The sequence below is a fragment of the Biomphalaria glabrata genome, chromosome 1, assembly GCF_947242115.1.
Source record: "Biomphalaria glabrata chromosome 1, xgBioGlab47.1, whole genome shotgun sequence".
NCBI classification, from domain to species: Eukaryota; Metazoa; Mollusca; class Gastropoda; family Planorbidae; genus Biomphalaria; species Biomphalaria glabrata.
Window position 1 is genome coordinate 11,299,334 of NC_074711.1, and position 22,665 is coordinate 11,321,998.

The 22,665-nt window shown below is 33.9% G+C and overlaps 1 protein-coding gene across 9 annotated transcripts in view; it reads left to right on the forward strand.

Moving 5' to 3' along the window:
- LOC106078511 (uncharacterized) overlaps positions 1–22,665 on the forward strand; it is a 42,622-nt gene that overhangs the window by 15,460 nt on the left and 4,497 nt on the right. For 4 of the 9 annotated variants that reach the window (XM_056021904.1, XM_056021889.1, XM_056021896.1 and 1 more), the window contains exons 3-19: positions 9,519–9,602; positions 11,628–11,741; positions 11,854–11,910; positions 12,088–12,324; positions 12,463–12,506; positions 12,915–13,052; positions 13,813–13,882; positions 14,085–14,235; positions 14,453–14,482; positions 14,785–14,829; positions 15,197–15,280; positions 15,623–15,712; positions 15,829–15,854; positions 17,375–17,411; positions 17,577–17,707; positions 18,112–18,234; positions 21,898–21,964. In XM_056021904.1, the coding sequence (XP_055877879.1) occupies positions 9,519–9,602; positions 11,628–11,741; positions 11,854–11,910; positions 12,088–12,324; positions 12,463–12,506; positions 12,915–13,052; positions 13,813–13,882; positions 14,085–14,235; positions 14,453–14,482; positions 14,785–14,829; positions 15,197–15,280; positions 15,623–15,712; positions 15,829–15,854; positions 17,375–17,411; positions 17,577–17,707; positions 18,112–18,234; positions 21,898–21,964 (1,528 nt within the window). Of the gene's footprint in view, positions 1–7,895; positions 8,043–9,518; positions 9,603–11,133; positions 11,283–11,627; positions 11,742–11,853; positions 11,911–12,087; positions 12,325–12,462; positions 12,507–12,914; positions 13,053–13,812; positions 13,883–14,084; positions 14,236–14,452; positions 14,483–14,784; positions 14,830–15,196; positions 15,281–15,622; positions 15,713–15,828; positions 15,855–17,374; positions 17,412–17,576; positions 17,708–18,111; positions 18,235–21,897; positions 21,965–22,665 lie in introns of those variants that run through there. The other 5 variants (XM_013239391.2, XM_013239395.2, XM_056021914.1 and 2 more) reach the window with 5 other exon arrangements.

The window sequence follows — 22,665 nt, forward strand, 5'->3', positions numbered from 1 at the left end:
TAACACAAAAATTTACTAATAGAGTTTCTTTTCTCTTGGATGGCTGCCTGGTCGTGCGGTTTGCGCGCTGGACTGTCGTTCGGATTTATCGACGGTCGAGGGTTCAAACCCTGCCCGCTCCCATCTCCCGTCCTCCTGCGGGAGGTTTGGACTAGGAAGTAAACTATCTTCAACTCTGAAGGAACATCCGAAACATGTAAAAACAAACAAAAAACAAACTTGTGAAACGTTTGCTTAAAGTAATTTCAGTGTGTCAACCTTCAACGCATCTCGTAAGTAAGGAAACGAAATGTTTCTTTATCATTATAAGAGAAACAACAACAACAACAAAATTCGCCTCAGTATCCAATTTAAGCGATAAATGAGAAGACTCCTAACATGATACTTTTTAAATATTTTTTTTCATTGCAAGATTAGATTGTGCCTAGTTGGTCTTTTTTTTTTTCGTTTTGAGAAAATAAAAGTCTTTCCCGTGGTGGCGTTTCTAAACTATTAAGTTGTAGATCTATTTCAAAGTTGGCAGAACGATATGGCACCTAACATAAAACAGGATGTAAATACCTACCTCGCCCAGTCCGCCCCGTGCTGATCTAAGCAAGAGAATAAATATCGATGCTGAAAAGATTTGAAAAAAAAAAAAAGTCAAAACTAACCAGGAAGTAACTTGCCACTCACTTGTCTTTTGAGCATGTTTTAGTGTCCGACATTTATGTAGGCTTCAAACTTGATCTATAGGCTAGGCCTATATGAAATGTTTGTTTACTTAATTTCCAGTCTTGAAGCGCTAGTGAATAGGCGAAAACATTTCTCAAACAAAACTGTGTATACACTCTATATAAAGCTTCCCCCCCCCCCCCAAATGTATAAATAAATAATTGTAAAACCTGGTGTTTATTATAATTTTATTACTTCAAAAATGTATTAAAAAATATTGACAAATATCTTTATTTTTTTCACTGCCTGTTCTCAAACTGACTATGGTTTGACCCAGACACTGCTGACAACGCAAAGCACAAATGAAACAATTCCTTTGGTATTTAGACGCATTCATGTTCAGTTGCTTCTATTTCTAATTTAGTCACTGTTGTTTGCGTAGACAATGTCTTTTAGGTATCGGCATTAGACAGAAATCTAGTAGTGTGAGGTTTAAGTTTACCATATATATATATATATATATATATATATATATATATATATATATATATATATATATATATATATAACATTTCTGCGGACGTCAAAAAAAAAAAAAAAAAAAACCTCAACCACAAAAGCTGTTACCGAGAATTACGGCATTCCGGATAACATTTTGCCCAAGAGGGAAGTAATCTTTTTAGGATATCCATATTTTTGGGATATTCATATTTTCGGGATATCCAAATGTGAGCAGGTCAGGAAGGCGCGAGTGAGAGGACCTATTCTCTGCTGCTCAACATTAAAATTTACCAACAGTAGGCAGATGTTTGCGCTACTGGGTGGGCTCAATCTGTGCACCTCGGTATGGTGACCAAGGGGCTAGAGTCACCTAAGTAACCAGACAACTAACTATACTAACTTAACTACATGAAAACAAGATAACAAACTTTAGTTTACGATAAATAAAACAATAAGAAACTTTATTTACATACAAAAATAAATCAATAATATACACTAACTTGACTAATCACTACTACTGAACCCCTCAACTAACTAAAACCCTCTAAATCTACACCACTACAAACACTAACAAACTAACCAAACCAACTATCTGACTAAATCACTACAACTACTACCCTAGACCTAGATTTACACTACAAAAACCAAATAACACTAGCTTCCCTAGAATTAGATCTAGACTCTAGAATAGATCTACAGAAACAATAACAAAACTTTAAAACTAGATCTATCAATACGACAATAGCAGAAACAAAATAACACTAGATTAGATTCCCTAGAATTAGAATAGATCTACAACAGCAGTTATAAGCAGCAGCTATTTCAGCAGAGTAATTTCAGCAGCTAAAAGCAGTAATATTCAGCAGCTAAAAGCAGCAGAAACTTACAGGCCGTCCCAGGTACAGGAATAAAAATATAATTAGACGACAGACCACAAAGATCTTCAGCTGTCACACAGACAAATATGGTACTGACCACTGGTCAAATGTACACTCGACTGTTTTTAAAACAGCGTGGCATCACTTTTTATACACAAAAAGCGGAAGTACAAATAATAAGTTTGGCACTAGCCTATAAAAATAAAATATATAAAAATATAGCTCTGGGAGCGCAAGCTCACACAAATTGCAATTGTTCAGTCATTTCCAATAGCGATGTTCGTAGCACTTCATATCAAGCGGATTTCACTGTATTAAAATTGCTGTGGGAGAAACAATGACAATTGAAAGCAACAAGAACAAGTATTGAACGTTCAACAAAATGTTTGCGTTTGTGAAGTGTCTCAAGTATTAGCACTTATGGGCATTTTTTTTTTAAAGTGCATTGTATAACATGCCTAGGCATTCTATAGAATGACTACAACTGTTTTAGGCAAAGTGCTAAATGATGATTTAATGTATTTTATTAATAATATAGTCCTAAAATTCTCGGAATAATATTTCTATTCGCCAGTAATGTAAATAATTTAGTCTTCTTCGTTAAAGTGTGGAGTATGTTTAATTACGACTAAGTGTGCATGATTTGTACAAATTAATACAAAAGATGTTTCATATTGTGTTGTGCGAAAGGTGAAAGAAAATAGGTCTATTATGTAATCAAGGCAAATACAACTACTAAGAAGGAATCACTTGGCTAGATATTGACAAAGCTGACAACACTTTTTGTTGCGATGACCGTGGAAAACTTCAGTTAATTTATCTTGTTAAACAAGGCTTCAGTGCAACTCATTTTTTTTTTGTCTGAAATATTAACACATATTGAAAAAAAAAGTGCTTATAAACATAAAGGCTAATTAATTTTACAGCCTAGAACTTACTGTGAGCAGGTCAGGCAGGCGCGAGTAGGAAAGACCTATTCTCTTCTGCTCAACATTAAATTATTACAGCAGTAGGCAGATGTTTGCGCTACTGGGTGGGCTCAATCTGTGACACCTCAGTCTACGACCAAGGGGCTAGAGTCGCCTAAGCAACCAAACATACTAACTATACTAACTAGCTAAAGCAAAATAACGAAACTTTAGTTTAGTATAAATAAACAAAATGAAACTTTATTTACATGGAATCAAATAATAATAAAATATAATATTTACACTAACCACTATAAACTACCCTCTAAATCTACGCCACTACAAACACTAACAAACTAACCAAACTAACTAACACAAACTGATCAAACCAACTATCTAACTAAATCACTACAACTACTACACTAGACCTAGATCTACACAAACACACTACAATAAACTAGTCTAGATCTACAATATCCTACTACTATAAACAACTCATAACTAAAACTAAAACAAGAACATCTTAGTATTCACTAAGAACAGAAACAGACTATAACTAACCACTAATGTCTAAGGCAACACTAAACTAGTCACTACAGAAACAAAATATGAAAATAACACTAGATTTCCTAGCCTAGATCTACACTATACAGCAGCAATAACACAGCAGTAATATTTAGCAGCTAAAAGCAGTTTAAAACAGCAGTTAAAAGCAGTAGTAATAGCAAACTTACAGGCCGTCCCAGGTACAGAATAATAAAATAATTAGACGACAGACCACAAAGATCTTCAGCTGTCACACAGACAGATATGGTACTGACCACTGGTCAAATGTACACTCAACTGTTTTAAGACAACATGTAGTACATCACTTTTATACTATCCCGCACTAACCTATATAAATATGCGGAAGTACAATTATAAAATCTGACACAGACCTATAAAAATAAAATATATAAAAATAGCTCTAACCTATATAACAAAAATACATTTAAAAAATAGCTAAAATTGCATATAAAACTAGCTCTGGGAGCACAAGCTCACATTACTAACATTTTTCATTAAATACTTTGTAAGCTTATTTTTAACGTACACTTTGTCTTGTTTTTATCTGTCCTCCGTGGGGAGGTTTTCTCTTTTATTGTCCTCCCATGGGTTTGAACGTGTCTGGTAAGCATCAGTGGGTGACACGGCGTTTTTTTCCTCAACATTAGATAATTAGCATAATTTATAATAAGAAAGGAAAAGCTGGAAATGCAATGTAAACACGTACAAATAGTATATGTAGACTTTTCTTTTTGCTTTATCGGCAGATTTGTTAAAATTATCCTTTCATAAAATAAGTTAAGGTAACTGATTAGAACATTATTATTTAATTTGTATTTAAGAAGCAAACACAAAATATTTCAAAATAAAAGCAGAATTTGAGAGTTTATGAATGACTTTGATTCTCTTTTGCTGTTGCGTGTAGACAGTTTTACCCGCTCAATGTTTCGGCATCTTTATTTGATCACTTGACTTAAACGAAACTAAATAATTTTTTATGTACTCATGTATATTACTATTTTAAAATACGAATTATAGATTTAAAAAAGTATTTCATTATTTAGAACTTGAAATTTCACTCAGCATAGGGTATAAAAGCATGGGTTTACAAAGGTATTTTTAGTTTTAAGAAGTCCTGTTTATTTTTCCTCCCACTTATTTGTATTTAATGTATAAATATCTTTCTAAATAAGACATTTGTTTTAACTTTGCCTGACGCAGAACTAGTCATTCTATAGAATGCCTAGGCAAAGTAGAAAATGAGGAATCATTTTGTACTTTGCCTAAAATTTAAGAAAATACCCCATGCCAATGTTACTGACGAATTGAGAAAAGCAGGCATTCTTTTTTTCTAAAATTTTGATTTAAAAAAATCAATTTCTTTTCTCTATTCAATAATCTTGAGACCAGGAACTGTACTAATATTCTTGACTAAACAAAACGTACATACATATAAAGGGCACGAGAAACATATCCAAGTGTTGACGTAGGCTACATTCACAAATCACAGCACATTTCCAATAAGGATCAACAAATCTTAGTCTTACAAAATATGTTTTAATTTTAATGCGTATGTATGATATCATAATAAAAACATACCTATGTAGAAAAAAAAGTTTTTAAATGATTTCTATTAAGATTATACTCTCTGTTAACCAGTTTTTTAAATCAATTATTTTGTTGTATACAGAACTAATAACTATGCAAATGGATACAAGTTTAACATGGGATCGCATGGTTTAAAAGTCCCTGCTAAACTGTAACAATTGCTGTAAGATCAGTTAAGGCTGATATTTTCTATCTAGACCTAACCTTTTTTTGCTATATTTTACTTTGTTGACTCCCAATTGACGGTTTATTATTTAATTTTGCCGGAAAGTAAAATGGTTGGCATTAGCAGAAGGGCTTACCAAACTAGTGCAAATAAACACATTCATCTTAAAAGGTCTTTTTTATAACTTCATGCAATGTTCGTTCATGGTGTCACCTATTCTCAATGGCGTGCACCTTCCCCCCCCCCACCCCCCCCCCCCATTAGAGAGAAAAAAAACTTTCTCAATAAAACTTTCATTATTAACATGCAGAAGCTATTCGGCTATTTATCAACTGTCCGTTCTTTAAGCAAACATTTTGGCTTATATTCTGTTTTTTTTTGTTTACTTTGCCGTCAACCCCCTGATGTCACCCAGTGAGGTCCGTATCACTCGCACCACTCTCCCCAAGCCACGCCACTGTGTTCGTCAAATATATAAAAATATAGTAGGGTATATGAACAAAAAAGTAGATCCAATATTAGATGAGGAGATGCTAGCTATTCCGCTGCCATAGGAAAAGGGCTCGCAAAGACCTTCCTTTGGAGAACAGTATCAGGAAGAAGAAGTAGGGGAAGACAGAGAAAGCGATCGGAAGACATCAAAGAATGGACAGGTCTGTCAGTGAATGAAATCCAATCCAAGGCAAAGGACAAAGAGGAATGGAGACAGACGGTTGACAGATCTTGTGTGGTGCCCCAACGGTCAAACAGACTAAGCCTTTAAGGAATAGGTAGAGGTGAAGGTGAAGAAAAAAAAATCCCCCAATCATTACCATGAATATTTGGCCTAGATGATCTGTGGAGGAAGTGTACAGTAAACTCGATAGGACTCAGAGCTGCTGCGTAGTAATGTGAAATACTACACTCCTTTGTCTTCGGTCATGGTCTAGGAAAGTGTGTCAAGTAGGATTGTAAAAAATAGATAAACACTGCTGTCTGTTTAAGTCCGTGTGACCAAAATTCTATTTTGAATATTGTTTGATTTCGGCATATAGTTCTTTGTCATTTTTTAAATGAAAAAAATAATCAAAAGAATACACTACTTTGTAATCAAGTTTCCTTTGTCTTTAAATTAACAAAATAAAAAGCAGTCATCAATAGAATTGATTTAGTTCACAGACAACAAAAAGCTTTTTTTTTTTAAATATAGAAGTGAACATTGTCATTTAGCTGTATAAATACATGTATGCCAGTAATAATACATTTCAGTTTGAAGAATGATAAAATGCATAATTGGTCTTTTAAAAATATTCCTAAAAAACAAAAAGCAATTATTGTAGTGTATCTCCTAAGTTCAGAAAACAAAATAACAATGTATCCCACATACGTTTAACTTAAATCAGTTACACTTTCTCTCCCATGAATTTCGAGACCAGGCTTATAAACGAGTAACTATATCTTAACCTTTGCTTTGGAATAGCTTACATCAGTTCTTCTTCGTTCTCAGTTTACATGTTGGATGGTTCAGATCAGTAATCCTATATCTAAGATAAACCGCGCAGTGGTTTCCAGATCAGGCAGTTCTCCGTATAGTTTTTCTTCTATATGAGGGTTTTGGGGCCAGAGTCTTGTTCGGGCCTCTTGATATAGTATGCAATTGTAATGGACATGGCCAGCATTCTCTGGTGATGTTCAACATAGGCAGGTTTCTCTCGTCCCGACTTTTAGCTTCCGGAACATATGTTGTCTCATTCTGCTGTGTCCGGTTCTGGGTAAAAAAAATAATGCGTTGGTCAAGTCGAGATAGCTTATAATAGGCGTCCTTTTTCTTGTCTTTGGGATGTGAGCTGGTCCAATTCTCATTTATTCTACACTCTTTTTATTTTCACTATTTGTTTGTTCGTTCTTCCATCTCTGGCCATTATGTCTGCTTTTTCATCGCCTTCTAATTCAATGTGTTCTGGAACCCATTGAAGAACAATTTCCTTGCTGTTTACAAGAGATGTCCTGAGTTGCTTTATATAGGAAGTATCCGAGTTTTTAGGCTTTGAAGGACTGTTTTGGCATCAGTCAGTGTTTCACAAACTTTTTTTTATAACGGAACACTTCGCACATTTTGAGTATTTAGCACTTTGCTTTTAGAGAGAGATTAATTCAAGCAGTGGCCTACACGTTGATTATTACAGTTATTTGGGGAACATATATTCTTGCCCCGCAGAACACAAGGGTTCCGCGGAACACAGTTTGGGAAACACTGGCTTACATCAGTTCATAAATATTTGGAATTTTATTGCTGCTATTTGTATTTTTTACAATATAGACACAAACATGACTGCCAAGCAGATTAATTCTTTATAAAACAAATTTAATACATACGACTAATTGATTAATTTTTTAAATTTATTTATTCGTATGTTGTCATAGACAAAGAATAATTGTGCAAAACTTAATGGGAAATGGGAGAAATAACGTTGAAATTATTTTCAACAGACAGACAGAGTGATTTAATTTAAGATTTGTTTTTAAAAAAGCACTTTATGCACTATTTGATAGAGCTACTGTCGCTCTCTCTCTTAGTATAAGTTTCAGTGTCACTGAGTTTGTTCAAAATGAATGCTTACGTAATAAACTAGATTCTAAGTCCGACACACATCAGTACCCACTGTTTCAACTACCTATCAAAGTATCGCGTACATATTGTCGTGTGATAATCAGTGTGATAATTCAGTTTGATGTTATTAGGTATCTGAAACAGGATGTCTAGCCTTTGTTGAAATCCAAAGACGCTTTTACATTTTAAAGGTATGGTAGTCACGATGTCATTAGTTTTCAACAATAGTGAACATGACTCGGAGAGCTGTCTAAAAACTAGATCTAGGTCTATTTATAACGGGTTTTCCGTAGACTAAAATTTGTAAGACTACTAGATCTCGATCTAGATTAATCTAGAGCCTAGATATGGTCTGGATTTTTAAAAAATCTGGCATTCTCCATGCAACTGATAAATTATCGAAAGATAAGATTGAGCCTATATTTATAGACTTGTATTACAGATTCAGACATAATATATATATTATATAGATATATGAATATTTAACAATGTTAAAATATATTTTGGGAAACTTTGTTTTACTTGTTAAGTGTTTTCAACATTTGACATCTAGTGATCTACTGATCTAGCGTTATTGAAGCAATCAAAGATCTACGTGTAATCTATAAAAAATATATTTGGGCTATTTTTCAAATTATTATGACTCTTTATTAAAAGAAACCCTAAAAGTGTTCAGAGAGAGATGGATGAGCTATTGTGTTAATTTGTTTTTTGGTCTCTTTTTCATTTAAGCTTATTAAGTTAGTATCTTGTTTGGGTACGTTTTTTTTTTTTTAAACTATAGCCCTATTTAGAGAACTCGACACACACACACACACACAATCAGAAAAAAATGGGGGAGGGGGTTGAAGCAGAGGCTTGATATCTATTACCCCTCTTTAAATTTATTAATAAATTATGTACGGGGACAATTTTAACATTATAATTTGTGCACATCTTAGCTAATCCAATAAGCTGGTGATAAATCACGTGATCGTGTTGTACAACGCCGTGCAAGTATATAGGCCCTACCCGATGACAATTCAGAATAACGCTGCTCGAATACTCCTAAGAAAAACAAGACGAGATTCTGCTACTTCTCTCTTGCGCACACACCTGTGAAAGCGAGAATCGACTACAAGGTGGCCACACTTTGACAACAGTGTATCTATTATAAAGAAATGCCCTTGTACCTTAGCGAACTGATCACTCCATATGTCCCTCAGAGAGCCCTGCGCTCAATGGACTCAACGCTTCTAGTGGTGACACGTTTTTCCCTAAAAGAAAAAAGGGCTTTTTCAGTGCATGGACTAAAGGCTTGGAACTCACTCCCCATTGACATTGATCTCAGACAGACAACATGCTAGACTACATTCAGGAAGAACATTAAGATCTATCTGTTTCAAACTTTTTTAGATTAGTTTGTCATTTTAGCGCTCGTGTTTATGATTGTAATGTTATCACAGCGCCCCGAGCCTACATTTTGTTTGTTAATAGCGCTCTATAAATAGTGTTATACTACATTTTTTGCGTTTAACTATGAAATCCATTACATGCGCTGTAAGAATTATATATGTATTGGCCTACATGTATTGTGTAGGCTACTACCTTGTTATATAATCTACTGCCTTGTAATGTTTCAATACGCTTGAAGTACAAACTTACATAATCCTATCTTTAACTCACAGGACAGTAAATGGGCCAAATATTGGTGTGTTATGAGTGGTAGCTCCATCCACATCTTCAACAACCCGAAGCAGTCAAAAGAAACGGTGAGTTGTTTTCTCATACGTTAGGTAGAGTCGTCGAAATTTTAAGTGAAGGGAGTTATTGACCTTATTATCTGCTGTAAAAAATATAGTCCTGCACTTAAACAATGGTTTTCTTTAAATTTTAGATCGTTTGTGTTTTTTAATCAAAGTGTGAGAAAGTTTATTTTATTTATTTGGATTGAAAGTATCTCATCTATTGCATTCATATGACAGTATCTCATCTATTGCATTCATATGACAGTATCTCATCTATTGCATTCATATGACAGTATCTCATCTATTGCATTCATATGGCAGTATCTCTCCTATTGCATTCATATGACAGTATCTCATCTATTGCATTCATATGGCAGTATCTCATCTATTGCATTCATATGACAGTATCTCATCTATTGCATTCATATGGCAGTATCTCTCCTATTGCATTCATATGACAGTATCTCTCCTATTGCATTCATATGACAGTATCTCTCCTATTGCATTCATATGACAGTATCTATCCTATTGCATTCATATGACAGTATCTCTCCTATTGCATTCATATGACAGTATCTCTCCTATTGCATTCATATGACAGTATCTCTCCTATTGCATTCATATGGCAGTATCTCTCCTATTGCATTCATATGACAGTATCTCTCCTATTGCATTCATATGACAATATCTCTCCTATTGCATTCATATGGCAGTATCTCATCTATTGCATTCATATGACAGTATCTCTCCTATTGCATTCATATGACAGTATCTCTCCTATTGCATTCATATGACAGTATCTCTCCTATTGCATTCATATGGCAGTATCTCTCCTATTGCATTCATATGACAGTATCTCTCCTATTGCATTCATATGACAGTATCTCTCCTATTGCATTCATATGGCAGTATTTCTCCTATTGCATTCATATGGCAGTATCTCTCCTATTGCATTCATATGGCAGTATCTCTCCTATTGTATTTATATTTTAGTATCTCTCCTATTGTATTTATATTTTAGTATCTCTCCTATTGCATTTATACGAAAGTATCTTTCCTATTGAATGTATAGTTTATACCACTTACACTTCCTCACCTTCCCTTGCTCTTTTTTCAGCAGCTTTAAAAAAAAAATTTAGGCTTCCCTCCCTTTTCTGTCTTTCCATCTTTTGTCACAGATATTTTGTTCATGATAAAATTGTAAGGATTCTTTGAAAACATTGAAAAAAAGAAAGGTTGCTACTCATATTGCCATAATAACCTAAAGAATGTACAATACAAAACCAGCAGTATTTAGCCCTTACCTAAAAACATTTTTAAAAAATACACTAAATTAAATAATCTAGATGGTACTTCAAGTTTTTGTCAGCTGAAGTAGACTAACAATTGACAAGTATTATGAACATTAAGACATGAGTCATTTTGTCAAACTTGCTTTTGTTCTCTTGTACTAAGACAAACTGTAGAAATCTAAGGGGAGATAACTGAAATGCTTCACAGTTACCAAACAAGACAGGAAATACTTCCTGGCCTATGAAATATCCTGAAGTGTTGACAGGAAAACTATGTCAAGAGGAAGAGAAATTAAATTGAAGAGCATATTTCAAATAGGCATACATCTCAATCAATGATGACTGTGTAGTTTACTTCAGAACTCTAGGCATAAAGAAGCAGTTTTATACAGGAAGGGGTTGTCTTCCCTGGGTAAGAGTGGTGTTTGTAAAGAAGTCTACTTCAATGTTGATTGCTGCTTATGTAACATTTTGTGTGTGTGTGTGTGTGTATCTATTGTTTTTGCCTGATAAAAAAAATGTAACCTGCCCAGCATGTTTGATTGGGACATTGGCCTTCCCTAATAGTTTAAAAGCCCCCATTATCAGAAAAATTATTATCTAACAGCATATTAAATTAATAAACAATTTTCTTTTCATTTAAACTCCTTTTTTACCAGTTTGTAGGTTAGTATAGTTTAATTATACTTTGCTACATGTTGCTTACTAGTTGAATATCATTAATTCTCATTTATAAATATTTTGTATATTTCTTTAGCATGTTGGTTCTATTGATATTGGACGAGGTGCTAGACTAGTGAAAAGAGAAGGAGATGAGAAAAATGGATATAAATTTGACTTGTACACAATGAAAAAAGTGAATAAATTTAAGGTGAAACAAATTATCATTTTTTTATTTGACTAAACATCTTTATATTTTAATAGAGTTTCCTTTTTAACAAATACAATATTATAATTTGTTTTAATTTGTTGAATTTTTTTAGACCTCAAAATTTAGTGAGCGTGAACTGTGGCGTGCTTTCATTGAAGGTATCACTAGTGTAAGTAGGTTATGTTTTTGGCCCTGTTTTGTCTATGAGCTAATGTTGAATTTTAACATCTATTTGATTGTGAAGTGTTTATCAATAAAAAAAAAAAATTTCTTTCTAAATATGATATACTATTTATATTTACAGTGTTTATAAAATATTGACTTTTTCTAAATTTATGTTCTTTAGGGATCAATACCAGATAATATTGACCTTCTGCCTGGACAGATAAATGATGTTCAACTTTCACTAAATGAATACTATAAAATACAAAAATTGATAAAAAGACCCTTGCCTATACCTTCAGAGCCTCCTATAGAGGAAAACTATGAACCAGGTTTTGATACACCCAACACATCTACTTCAGGAAGCTTCCCTGCATGTGATGATGACTACATGGAACCACTCCCAGTAAATAATTATCAGGTGAAACTTGAATAAGGAATTAAATCTCATCATTCTGTTTTAAAAGACTTTGGTTTTAAAATGCAGTTTTAAGATAGAAATTTTGTGTAGTTTTAAAAAATCTGAATTTTTAAATGAGATATTTTCTCATATTGACAGAAGTTAATATTTTATCCTGATTCAAGAAAAACTGAAATACCAAGGTAATTTTAATTACATTTTGCTTAATCGTTTAGTAGAATACATTTTTCAGTGTGACTTTTGTTTGTTATTTGACTGTTCAAATTTAATTTGAATTTAAGTTTGATTGTACTTAATTTTTTTACACTATATTTCAATTACTTTAGAAATATTTCTAATAAAAACCCAAATCATGAGGTTATTAAAAGAGAACTTCTATTGGTATTTTATAAAAACAAGAATCTACAAGATTTCGTTTTTTAAATATTTTAAATAAAGAAAAACAAAAGAAGCCTAGGCTTTATTTGTTGAGCTTTTTTTGTCAGGCAGAATTAACTTTCTGCTTATACTCTTCTTATATTAATTATTATGAAATTTATTATCATATACATATTTTGTAAAATATATTTGTAAATTTAATTTTGTTTCAGCTGGTTTTTTCCTAATTGTACACGAGAGTTGGCAATTCAGATATTAGAAAGGGGTGCCAAATATGGAAATACTCTAATGAGAGAAAGCACAAGTGACAGTAAGAATCTGGTGATATCCAAAAGAATGGAGTCTAATGGGTAAATATCCATATTCTTTTGCTTTTTTTTAAAATTTAAACTTTTACATATTGATATTTAAATATCTTTAAATAAATTAAGTCTCAGAGAAATTATTCAAATATATTATTTAAAGCTAACAGGGGTCTGTGTATTACTGTATTTAAAAGTCCTGTTTTCACTAAATTATAAATATTTAGCTTTCACCATTAATTGTAAACAATGGCAAGACCCCACTACAAATAATGATGTTCTTGTGAATGCCAGAATGGAGAGTGTAAAGTGTAGAGGGACTGCTTATAGTACAACATCTACGCTGGACAGGGCACATATCCCATATGGGGGATGACAGTATGCCAAAGGCAGTCCTATTTTAGTAGCTTGAAAAGGTGGTTTGCTTAAAAGAGGTGCCTCCCATAAACACCAGCTTAGGTGCCAGCTTGCTTTAACTGACTTAGAAGGCTGCTTCCAAAAAGACAGCTGGAGATTTATTACAAAGGCTGTGGGATATAGGCAGACCAAACGGATATCTATTGCTGAGGACAGATGTAGATGGTGGAAAGAGATCCTGAAACTATAACCAGCAGACTATGGTTATATCTGTGTTGGATGTGGCAAAATATTTAGATCACAACTAGGACTCAGTAACCACATGAAATACTGCATTCCTCCTTAACCTTCAGACTCAAGGACAAGTTTTATTTCCACTGTTATTAAATATTTCACCAATAATTAGAATTAAAAGCACATTCATATGACTGTTATACTTCTCTTTCCTCAGTGGTAAAACTGAAACTCACTATGTAGTAAATCGTCTTTCAAATGGCTATAAAATAGATGTAGAAAATCTAGTAAGCATTTTTAGTAGTTTAAATTTTTTTCTTTTATCTACATTTGAAATCTCTTTTTTCTTTAAATAGGTTAATCCTTTGGACTTTTGCCTATGTAAGAATAACACATGTAATAGTTTCTGATTAAATAGTAATATAATCTTTACTGTTCAGCTGACTTACAAAGAGTGTCATTGCAGTGTATACAAAATATTTTTTTTAGCATGAACCAATGAAAAGTCTCTATGAAGTGATGGAGTTTTTTATTGATACTAGTGGAAGATCAGTTACATTTCCAATGACCTGCAATGATTTGACCAAATTTGGGATTACTGAAAAAATTTATAATCATTACAACACAAAAATTGTTAAAGGTCAGTATCTATAATTATATTATAGTTTTGTATATGTGTATATTATTGGAACTCAAGTTCCTTAAAGAAATAAATAAAACCTATCTAAACATATATGACACTGTCCTATTAGCTTTTTAAAAGTCCTAAAAGTCAATGCAGAGTAGAGTTTTATTGATCAGCTTATACTAATTTACATTATTCTTTTTTTTTTTCCTTTTTTTTTTTTCATTTCCAGTCCTATATGATGCTGATAGTGGGGAAGAAAGTGAGTATTTTTAAGCCAATAATAGGAAAAAATCTTTTTTAAAAATGTGATGCAGCAGTTTTTTTCTTTTTCCTAGAATATGTAATTAATAAGCGTACATTTTTTAATAATATATTTTTTCATAAAGATAATTTTGAATTATCTCTTTCTTCTCTAAGTGTAACAATTTCAATTAGTGGTTGGAAATAAGTTTGAGACCAATGTGAACTGGAAATGAAAGAATATTGAACTAACTTTCTTATTTACTAACATTCTTATTTGTTAAACTAGTTGATTTTTATTTTATTATAACTTTTTACCAGCTCTTGATGCTCCAGATCCAAAAATGTCTGTTCCACCTCAGTCAGGTAATCTATATATAAAAAAGTTGTCTGGCAGCTAGTGAAATGCTATTTAGCATCTGCAGTTTTTTTAGTTTTTTTTTTGTTTTTTTTTTGTTAATGTAGAACTTAAGGTACATGTCTACCATAAGAATGAAGAAATTTAACAAAATTTTATTTTTTGGAAGATAGAAAAAAAGCTATTTCTAAAAAGATGGTGATTTGCAATAGACATATGAATAAACTATTTTTTCTCCCTAAAGTCTTACTCAAGTATTCAAAGTTCTAATTATGCTACCGCTTATTTTAATAATATAGTATCATAAAGCCAATATTTTTAATTATTTAATCAAAAGAACCTAAGTATGTGCCTTTTTTAATTATAATTATTTAGGTAAACAAATAATTTCTTCAAAATATTCTCGATCAGTATCATCTCAGCATTCCCTTAAACATGAAGTTTCTTTTGGACATATAGGTACTTATAGCATGCTGAAGTAATTTCTCTCAACACCTGATATCTGGCATGCTTAAATAGTTTTATTACTATATATTATAATAATACAAAAAGAAATCAATTATATAGGCCTATATTGATGTTTTATAAGAGCATAAATTTTTAAAATATGAAATCAATAATAAAGTCTCTCACTTTATTTAATTAAAACATTTCTTTGAAATGAAAACAATATTGATGTAAAATAATTTTAGTCTTATAGGCCTATTCTTAATATTTTATATTTTCCACATATGTTGAATCCAAACATTTAAAATATAATTATAGCAAAACAATGTAAAGGAATAACTTTTTTTTCTACAGCCCCCATTCCTTGTAAAGGACGATCTCAATCGGTGCCTGACATTGGTCATCAAGCAGGACTAAAGTTTCAAACATTAAGCATTGCTAATGGTGATTAGTTTTCTTTTTTTTTACTTATAAAAAAATATAGTTTTTATGAAACTGTAGATTAAATAATTAAAATCTGACTAAAATTTTTAAATTACAAATATTTTACTAATTTACAGGGTTGTCTAACTGTGATCCTCCCTATGTGAGTATAAAACAAGTTTGTCATATATTATTTATTAAAACAAATTGAATGTTTCTATACGAACCATTAAGAACACTGATTTCTCTGCATAACTCTGTGGTTTCCTATAGTCCCAAAGCAGCTTTGGATCATCTTATAGAAATCTGATGAAAGCCAGGGCATTATTTATGGTCAGCACAATGTAACCCACACATTATTTCTCCCCTCTCTACACAGTTGATGTGTCCAAACAGTAAATGTCAATACAGTTTAGAAAATATAACTTTGTAGTTCTGCCATGGTGTAGAACTCTGAGCTGCAATTTGTCTATGGGTCACCAGCTTCTAATTTTTCCTCATGGTTTATTCCCCAAGCCTTTCCCATATATGGGTTTTAGCCACAAGGCAGCAAAGGTTTGGATTTAGAGTTTTTCTTCACCTAGATTATTATTCAGCCAAGGCCAATGAACCCCTCCTACCTGAAGCTTACTGGTTGCCAGTTGCCTGTCTTTGCCCATTTTCCTGTCAATGAAAAGGTTCTGCTGGATGCAATATGTTAGCCACACTTGAAGGCCAGGAGTTGCACTGATTGTTAGAGGCTATTTGAAACACATTCCATTGAAAGCATTTTATAAGTAGTGGAGTGCAAAATATCCATTACCACTTCCAGCAATAACAACCTTATGGAACCTCTACATAACTTCACCTTCACAGTTGCTTACAAGCATTCTTAGTGTAATTCATTTCAATTACAATATTATAGCAATGATGAACTGAATTAATTTAAGACAAGTAGATCATGTTCTGTTGTGCAGGAACATAACAATTCAAAGAGGCTTTTAATTAGGCCAAATGGACAAAATGGCTCAAGATTACCTTCAGGTCAACACAAAAGGAGACCTGCTTTCAGTAGGTATCAATTGATGTGATGTTAAGATGTTTGCATCAGACAGGGAGCTTAAAACTGTAGTCACACTATGTTTAAAATATCAAGAAATGGACTAACTGATGAACTCACCAATTGAACTCAGAGACTTTCTTCTCTTAGGAAGCCAACCAAGGTTAAACAAGCCTCTCCTGCCAAAGCTCCTGAATTTAAGCTTTGGAAATCAACCCTGAGGAAAAGCAGGAACCAATAACCCTTAGGCAGCTTTTTTGCAGTTTTACATAGACCATTGTCCTTAACTATAATGTTTATGAGATAAAACATTGTCATTTTATGACTTAAGGTGGCATACACATCAATTGATCAGAGTTTATATTCCGTATTTATTTCATTTCTATAATATCTTATAATTATTAAAATAGAAAAATGAATAGGTAAAAAACAACTTTCTAAAAACTATGCTGGATCCAACTTTATTAATTCAATTAACATGGAAAATTTCTGTCATTACAAATATTTGGACATATAAAAAAAGCCTTGAGATTTGAAAAGTACACACTACCAATGGGATTACTTATGTATTAAAAAAAAACAAAAAAAACTTAATGTATTTTTTTTTGTACTATTAATTAATTTTTTAAAAATATTTCTTTCAGATGAATGTAAATCAAAAGATTACCTCTCTTGATCAAGGTACAAATATATACATCATGTACATGTATACAAAGAAGTTTTTTTAAATATAGTAAATATAGTGTTTAACCAGAAAGAATTTCTCTAACATTATATTACTGCTTATAACACTATTATACTGATGTACCTAAATTTAAAAAAAATTAATATTGTATACATCAACAGGTAAAAAGTCTTTACTGCAAGCAGTTTCTCCTCCTTTGCCTGGAAACCACCCCAAATTGCAGCCCCCACCACTTCCACCTAACCACCCACCACCATTGAAGCAATCAGCAAGTTTTGACTCTCCAGCTGAGGTAAGTAATCAGAAAAGAATTATTGTCTTGTAAGCTAGTTTAATCCCAAACTATCTGTCTTTTTGTATAAATTAAAGACATTTAAAAAAAAAGATTATTATTTTCTACTTGTATCCATATGTTAATCTAGTTAACCATTTTAATTACAGACTAAAACAATTAGCTAATAAGTCATTGGTGTATTGTTTGTTGTCTATTCATATGATATCTATATGTGTGTCTTTCTAAACATTTAATTGAGTTATGTTTTGTATTTTTAAATTAATGTTTATGTTCTTGTGTATTATTCTCTGCATACTTACATTTTTTTATTATTATGTTTGATTAGATGTGTGGATCTCTGGAAGTGTGATTCTGTACAAAAATATAACAAAATAAATTTAAATTTCAATATTCTTAAACAGTCTAAGAGAAATCCTCCAAAGCATTCCCTGTCCTTGGGCTCAATGGACAGCCAGAATAGAAAACAAAATCTCAGATTGTCACAGCCAATCAAGGTAGCTCCAGATGTAGCTCCTGCAGCAATGGTAAGAGTGATATCTTACATGAAACCAATACATTAAATTTTGATCATTTTATTGAATATATTTTTATGGTAGCTACTTAAATGATAAGACTATTTTAACTGATTCAAACAAATGATGAATGCAGTGGTTTTATCAAAATTATCAATGAAAAATGGCAATGGCAATTTCTTCAATTCCATAGATTAAGGATGAGAGCAGTGTTTCACATGACTACGCAAACCCAGTTGTGACCTGCATATTTTTCGCTTCCTGTGCAGTCAAAGCCATTGTCCACTGGCAGTCTATTTAAGATTTCCTTTCATCTTCTGCACCTTTCTTCAATAAGCGCTTTTCTTTGGGTCTCAAATGTGAGTCTTGCAGCCTTTGTGAGAGCTTTCCAACTTGTTTTCAGAGTGTGCCAACTACTTTCCAACTGTCTCTTTCAGAGTGTGCCAGCTACTTTCCAACTGTCTCTTTCAGAGTGTGCCAACTACTTTCCAACTGTCTCTTTCAGAGTGTGCCAACTACTTTCCAACTGTCTCTTTCAGAGTGTGCCAACTACTTTCCAACTGTCTCTTTCAGAGTGTGCCAACTACTTTCCAACTGTCTCTTTCAGAGTGTGCCAACTACTTTCCAACTGTCTCTTTCAGAGTGTGCCAACTACTTTCCAACTGTCTCTTTCAGAGTGTGCCAGCTACTTTCCAACTGTCTCTTTCAGAGTGTGCCAGCTACTTTCCAACTGTCTCTTTCAGAGTGTGCCAACTACTTTCCAACTGTCTCTTTCAGAGTGTGCCAACTACTTTCCAACTGTCTCTTTCAGAGTGTGCCAACTACTTTCCAACTGTCTCTTTCAGAGTGTGCCAACTACTTTCCAACTGTCTCTTTCAGAGTGTGCCATCTACTTTCCAACTGTCTCTTTCAGAGTGTGCCAACTACTTTCCAACTGTCTCTTTTAGAGTGTGCCAACTACTTTCCAACTGTCTCTTTCAGAGTGTGCCAACTAATTTCCAACTGTCTCTTTCAGAGTGTGCCAACTACTTTCCAACTGTCTCTTTCAGAGTGTGCCAACTACTTTCCAACTGTCTCTTTCAGAGTGTGCCAACTACTTTCCAACTGTCTCTTTCAGAGTGTGCCAACTACTTTCCAACTGTCTCTTTCAGAGTGTGCCAACTACTTTCCAACTGTCTCTTTCAGAGTGTGCCAACTACTTTCCAACTGTCTCTTTCAGAGTGTGCCAACTACTTTCCAACTGTCTCTTTCAGAGTGTGCCAACTACTTTCCAACTGTCTCTTTCAGAGTGTGCCAACTACTTTCCAACTGTCTCTTTCAGAGTGTGCCAACTACTTTCCAACTGTCTCTTTCAGAGTGTGCCAACTACTTTCCAACTGTCTCTTTCAGAGTGTGCCAACTACTTTCCAACTGTCTCTTTCAGAGTGTGCCAACTACTTTCCAACTGTCTCTTTCAGAGTGTGCCAACTACTTTCCAACTGTCTCTTTCAGAGTGTGCCAACTACTTTCCAACTGTCTCTTTCAGAGTGTGCCAACTAATTTCCAACTGTCTCTTTCAGAGTGTGCCAACTACTTTCCAACTGTCTCTTTCAGAGTGTGCCAACTACTTTCCAACTGTCTCTTTCAGAGTGTGCCAACTACTTTCCAACTGTCTCTTTCAGAGTGTGCCAACTACTTTCCAACTGTCTCTTTCAGAGTGTGCCAACTACTTTCCAACTGTCTCTTTCAGAGTGTGCCAACTACTTTCCAACTGTCTCTTTCAGAGTGTGCCAACTACTTTCCAACTGTCTCTTTCAGAGTGTGCCAACTACTTTCCAACTGTCTCTTTCAGAGTGTGCCAACTACTTTTCAACTGTCTCTTTCAGAGTGTGCCAACTACTTTCCAACTGTCTCTTTCAGAGTGGGCCAACTACTTTCCAACTGTCTCTTTCAGAGTGTGCCAACTACTTTCCAACTGTCTCTTTCAGAGTGTGCCAACTACTTTCCAACTGTCTCTTTCAGAGTGTGCCAACTACTTTCCAACTGTCTCTTTCAGAGTGTGCCAACTACTTTCCAACTGTCTCTTTCAGAGTGTGCCAACTACTTTCCAACTGTCTCTTTCAGAGTGTGCCAACTACTTTCCAACTGTCTCTTTCAGAGTGTGCCAACTACTTTCCAACTGTCTCTTTCAGAGTGTGCCAACTACTTTCCAACTGTCTCTTTCAGAGTGTGCCAACTACTTTCCAACTGTCTCTTTCAGAGTGTGCCAACTACTTTCCAACTGTCTCTTTCAGAGTGTGCCAACTACTTTCCAACTGTCTCTTTCAGAGTGGGCCAACTACTTTCCAACTGTCTCTTTCAGAGTGTGCCAACTACTTTCCAACTGTCTCTTTCAGAGTGTGCCAACTACTTTCCAACTGTCTCTTTCAGAGTGTGCCAACTACTTTCCAACTGTCTCTTTCAGAGTGTGCCAGCTACTTTCCAACTGTCTCTTTCAGAGTGTGCCAGCTACTTTCCAACTGTCTCTTTCAGAGTGTGCCAGCTACTTTCCAACTGTCTCTTTCAGAGTGTGCCAACTACTTTCCAACTGTCTCTTTCAGAGTGTGCCAACTACTTTCCAACTGTCTCTTTCAGAGTGTGCCAACTACTTTCCAACTGTCTCTTTCAGAGTGTGCCAACTACTTTCCAACTGTCTCTTTCAGAGTGTGCCAACTACTTTCCAACTGTCTCTTTCAGAGTGTGCCAACTACTTTCCAACTGTCTCTTTTAGAGTGTGCCAACTACTTTCCAACTGTCTCTTTCAGAGTGTGCCAACTAATTTCCAACTGTCTCTTTCAGAGTGTGCCAACTACTTTCCAACTGTCTCTTTCAGAGTGTGCCAACTACTTTCCAACTGTCTCTTTCAGAGTGTGCCAACTACTTTCCAACTGTCTCTTTCAGAGTGTGCCAACTACTTTCCAACTGTCTCTTTCAGAGTGTGCCAACTACTTTCCAACTGTCTCTTTCAGAGTGTGCCAACTACTTTCCAACTGTCTCTTTCAGAGTGTGCCAACTACTTTCCAACTGTCTCTTTCAGAGTGTGCCAACTACTTTCCAACTGTCTCTTTCAGAGTGTGCCAACTACTTTCCAACTGTCTCTTTCAGAGTGTGCCAACTACTTTCCAACTGTCTCTTTCAGAGTGTGCCAACTACTTTCCAACTGTCTCTTTCAGAGTGTACCAACTACTTTCCAACTGTCTCTTTCAGAGTGTGCCAGCTACTTTCCAACTGTCTCTTTCAGAGTGTGCCAGCTACTTTCCAACTGTCTCTTTCAGAGTGTGCCAACTACTTTCCTCTGTGCTAGTGAAAAAAACATGTGAAAAGACTGCAGGAGATAAAAAAAAAAAAACAACCACAATGACTAGTTCCTGTATTCTTCAGACAGCAAAATACTATGTATTGAAGACAGTGTTCTATATCCTAAGATGGATGAGGCATTGCATACTCTTGCCCTGCACCACTTCTATATGCTGGAACATTTTTTGTTTGAAGAAAAATGTGTTGTTTTTTTTTATTCTATCCTTCTTGTCAATAAAAATGCATGCATGTAAACAAACCAAAAAACGTTTTGATCTGTATATGTCAAATCTCTTCAGTGTTGAATTGATTGAGCAATGTAGTGCGTTTTTCATTTCAATTTCCATTTTGTTCATTCAGGTCCATGAAATATCAAGTAATAAAACAAGCAACCTATCATCACCAATTTCTGATGAACCTAACAAAGGTACATTCAAAATTATTATTTGACTTAAAAAAGAGTTAATTATATACAATATTTAGTTACAGTTAATTTGTATGAAGTAGATTTAGAACTATTTGTATGAAGTAGATTGAGAACTATTTGTATGAAGTAGATTGAGAACTATTTTTATGAAGTAGATTGAGAACTATTTGTATGAAGTAGATTGAGAACTATTTGTATGTAGTAGATTGAGAACTATTTGTATGAAGTAGATTGAGAACTATTTGTATTAAATGTTGATATTACAAACAACTTACAGCTATGGTGACAAATGCCATCACCTCAACTTCAGTGGTGGAGCCACAGTCAAAGCTAAGCAGTCATTCTGTGATTCAGTCTAGTCCTGTACTCAGCTCAGTTGCAAACAAGGAAATTTCAGATTCAATTTATAGACATTGTAAAGATTATACACTGATGGAACCAACAAATAATGCAGACGAAATTTATGAGAAGGATGATGATTATAACACAATGATCATAGAAGCTGAACAATCAGACTCTGAAAACTCTGATGATGATCCTTTGTATGAACCAGTAAAAGAATCCCTATCCAATAATCCATATCATTACTTTAGATCAAGGTCAGATTACTATAAGAGGCGCTCTTCTCTTGGTAATGCTAAACTCTATGACCATGTAGTATACTCAACTTGTAATGATATAAATACTAAATTATCAGCAAG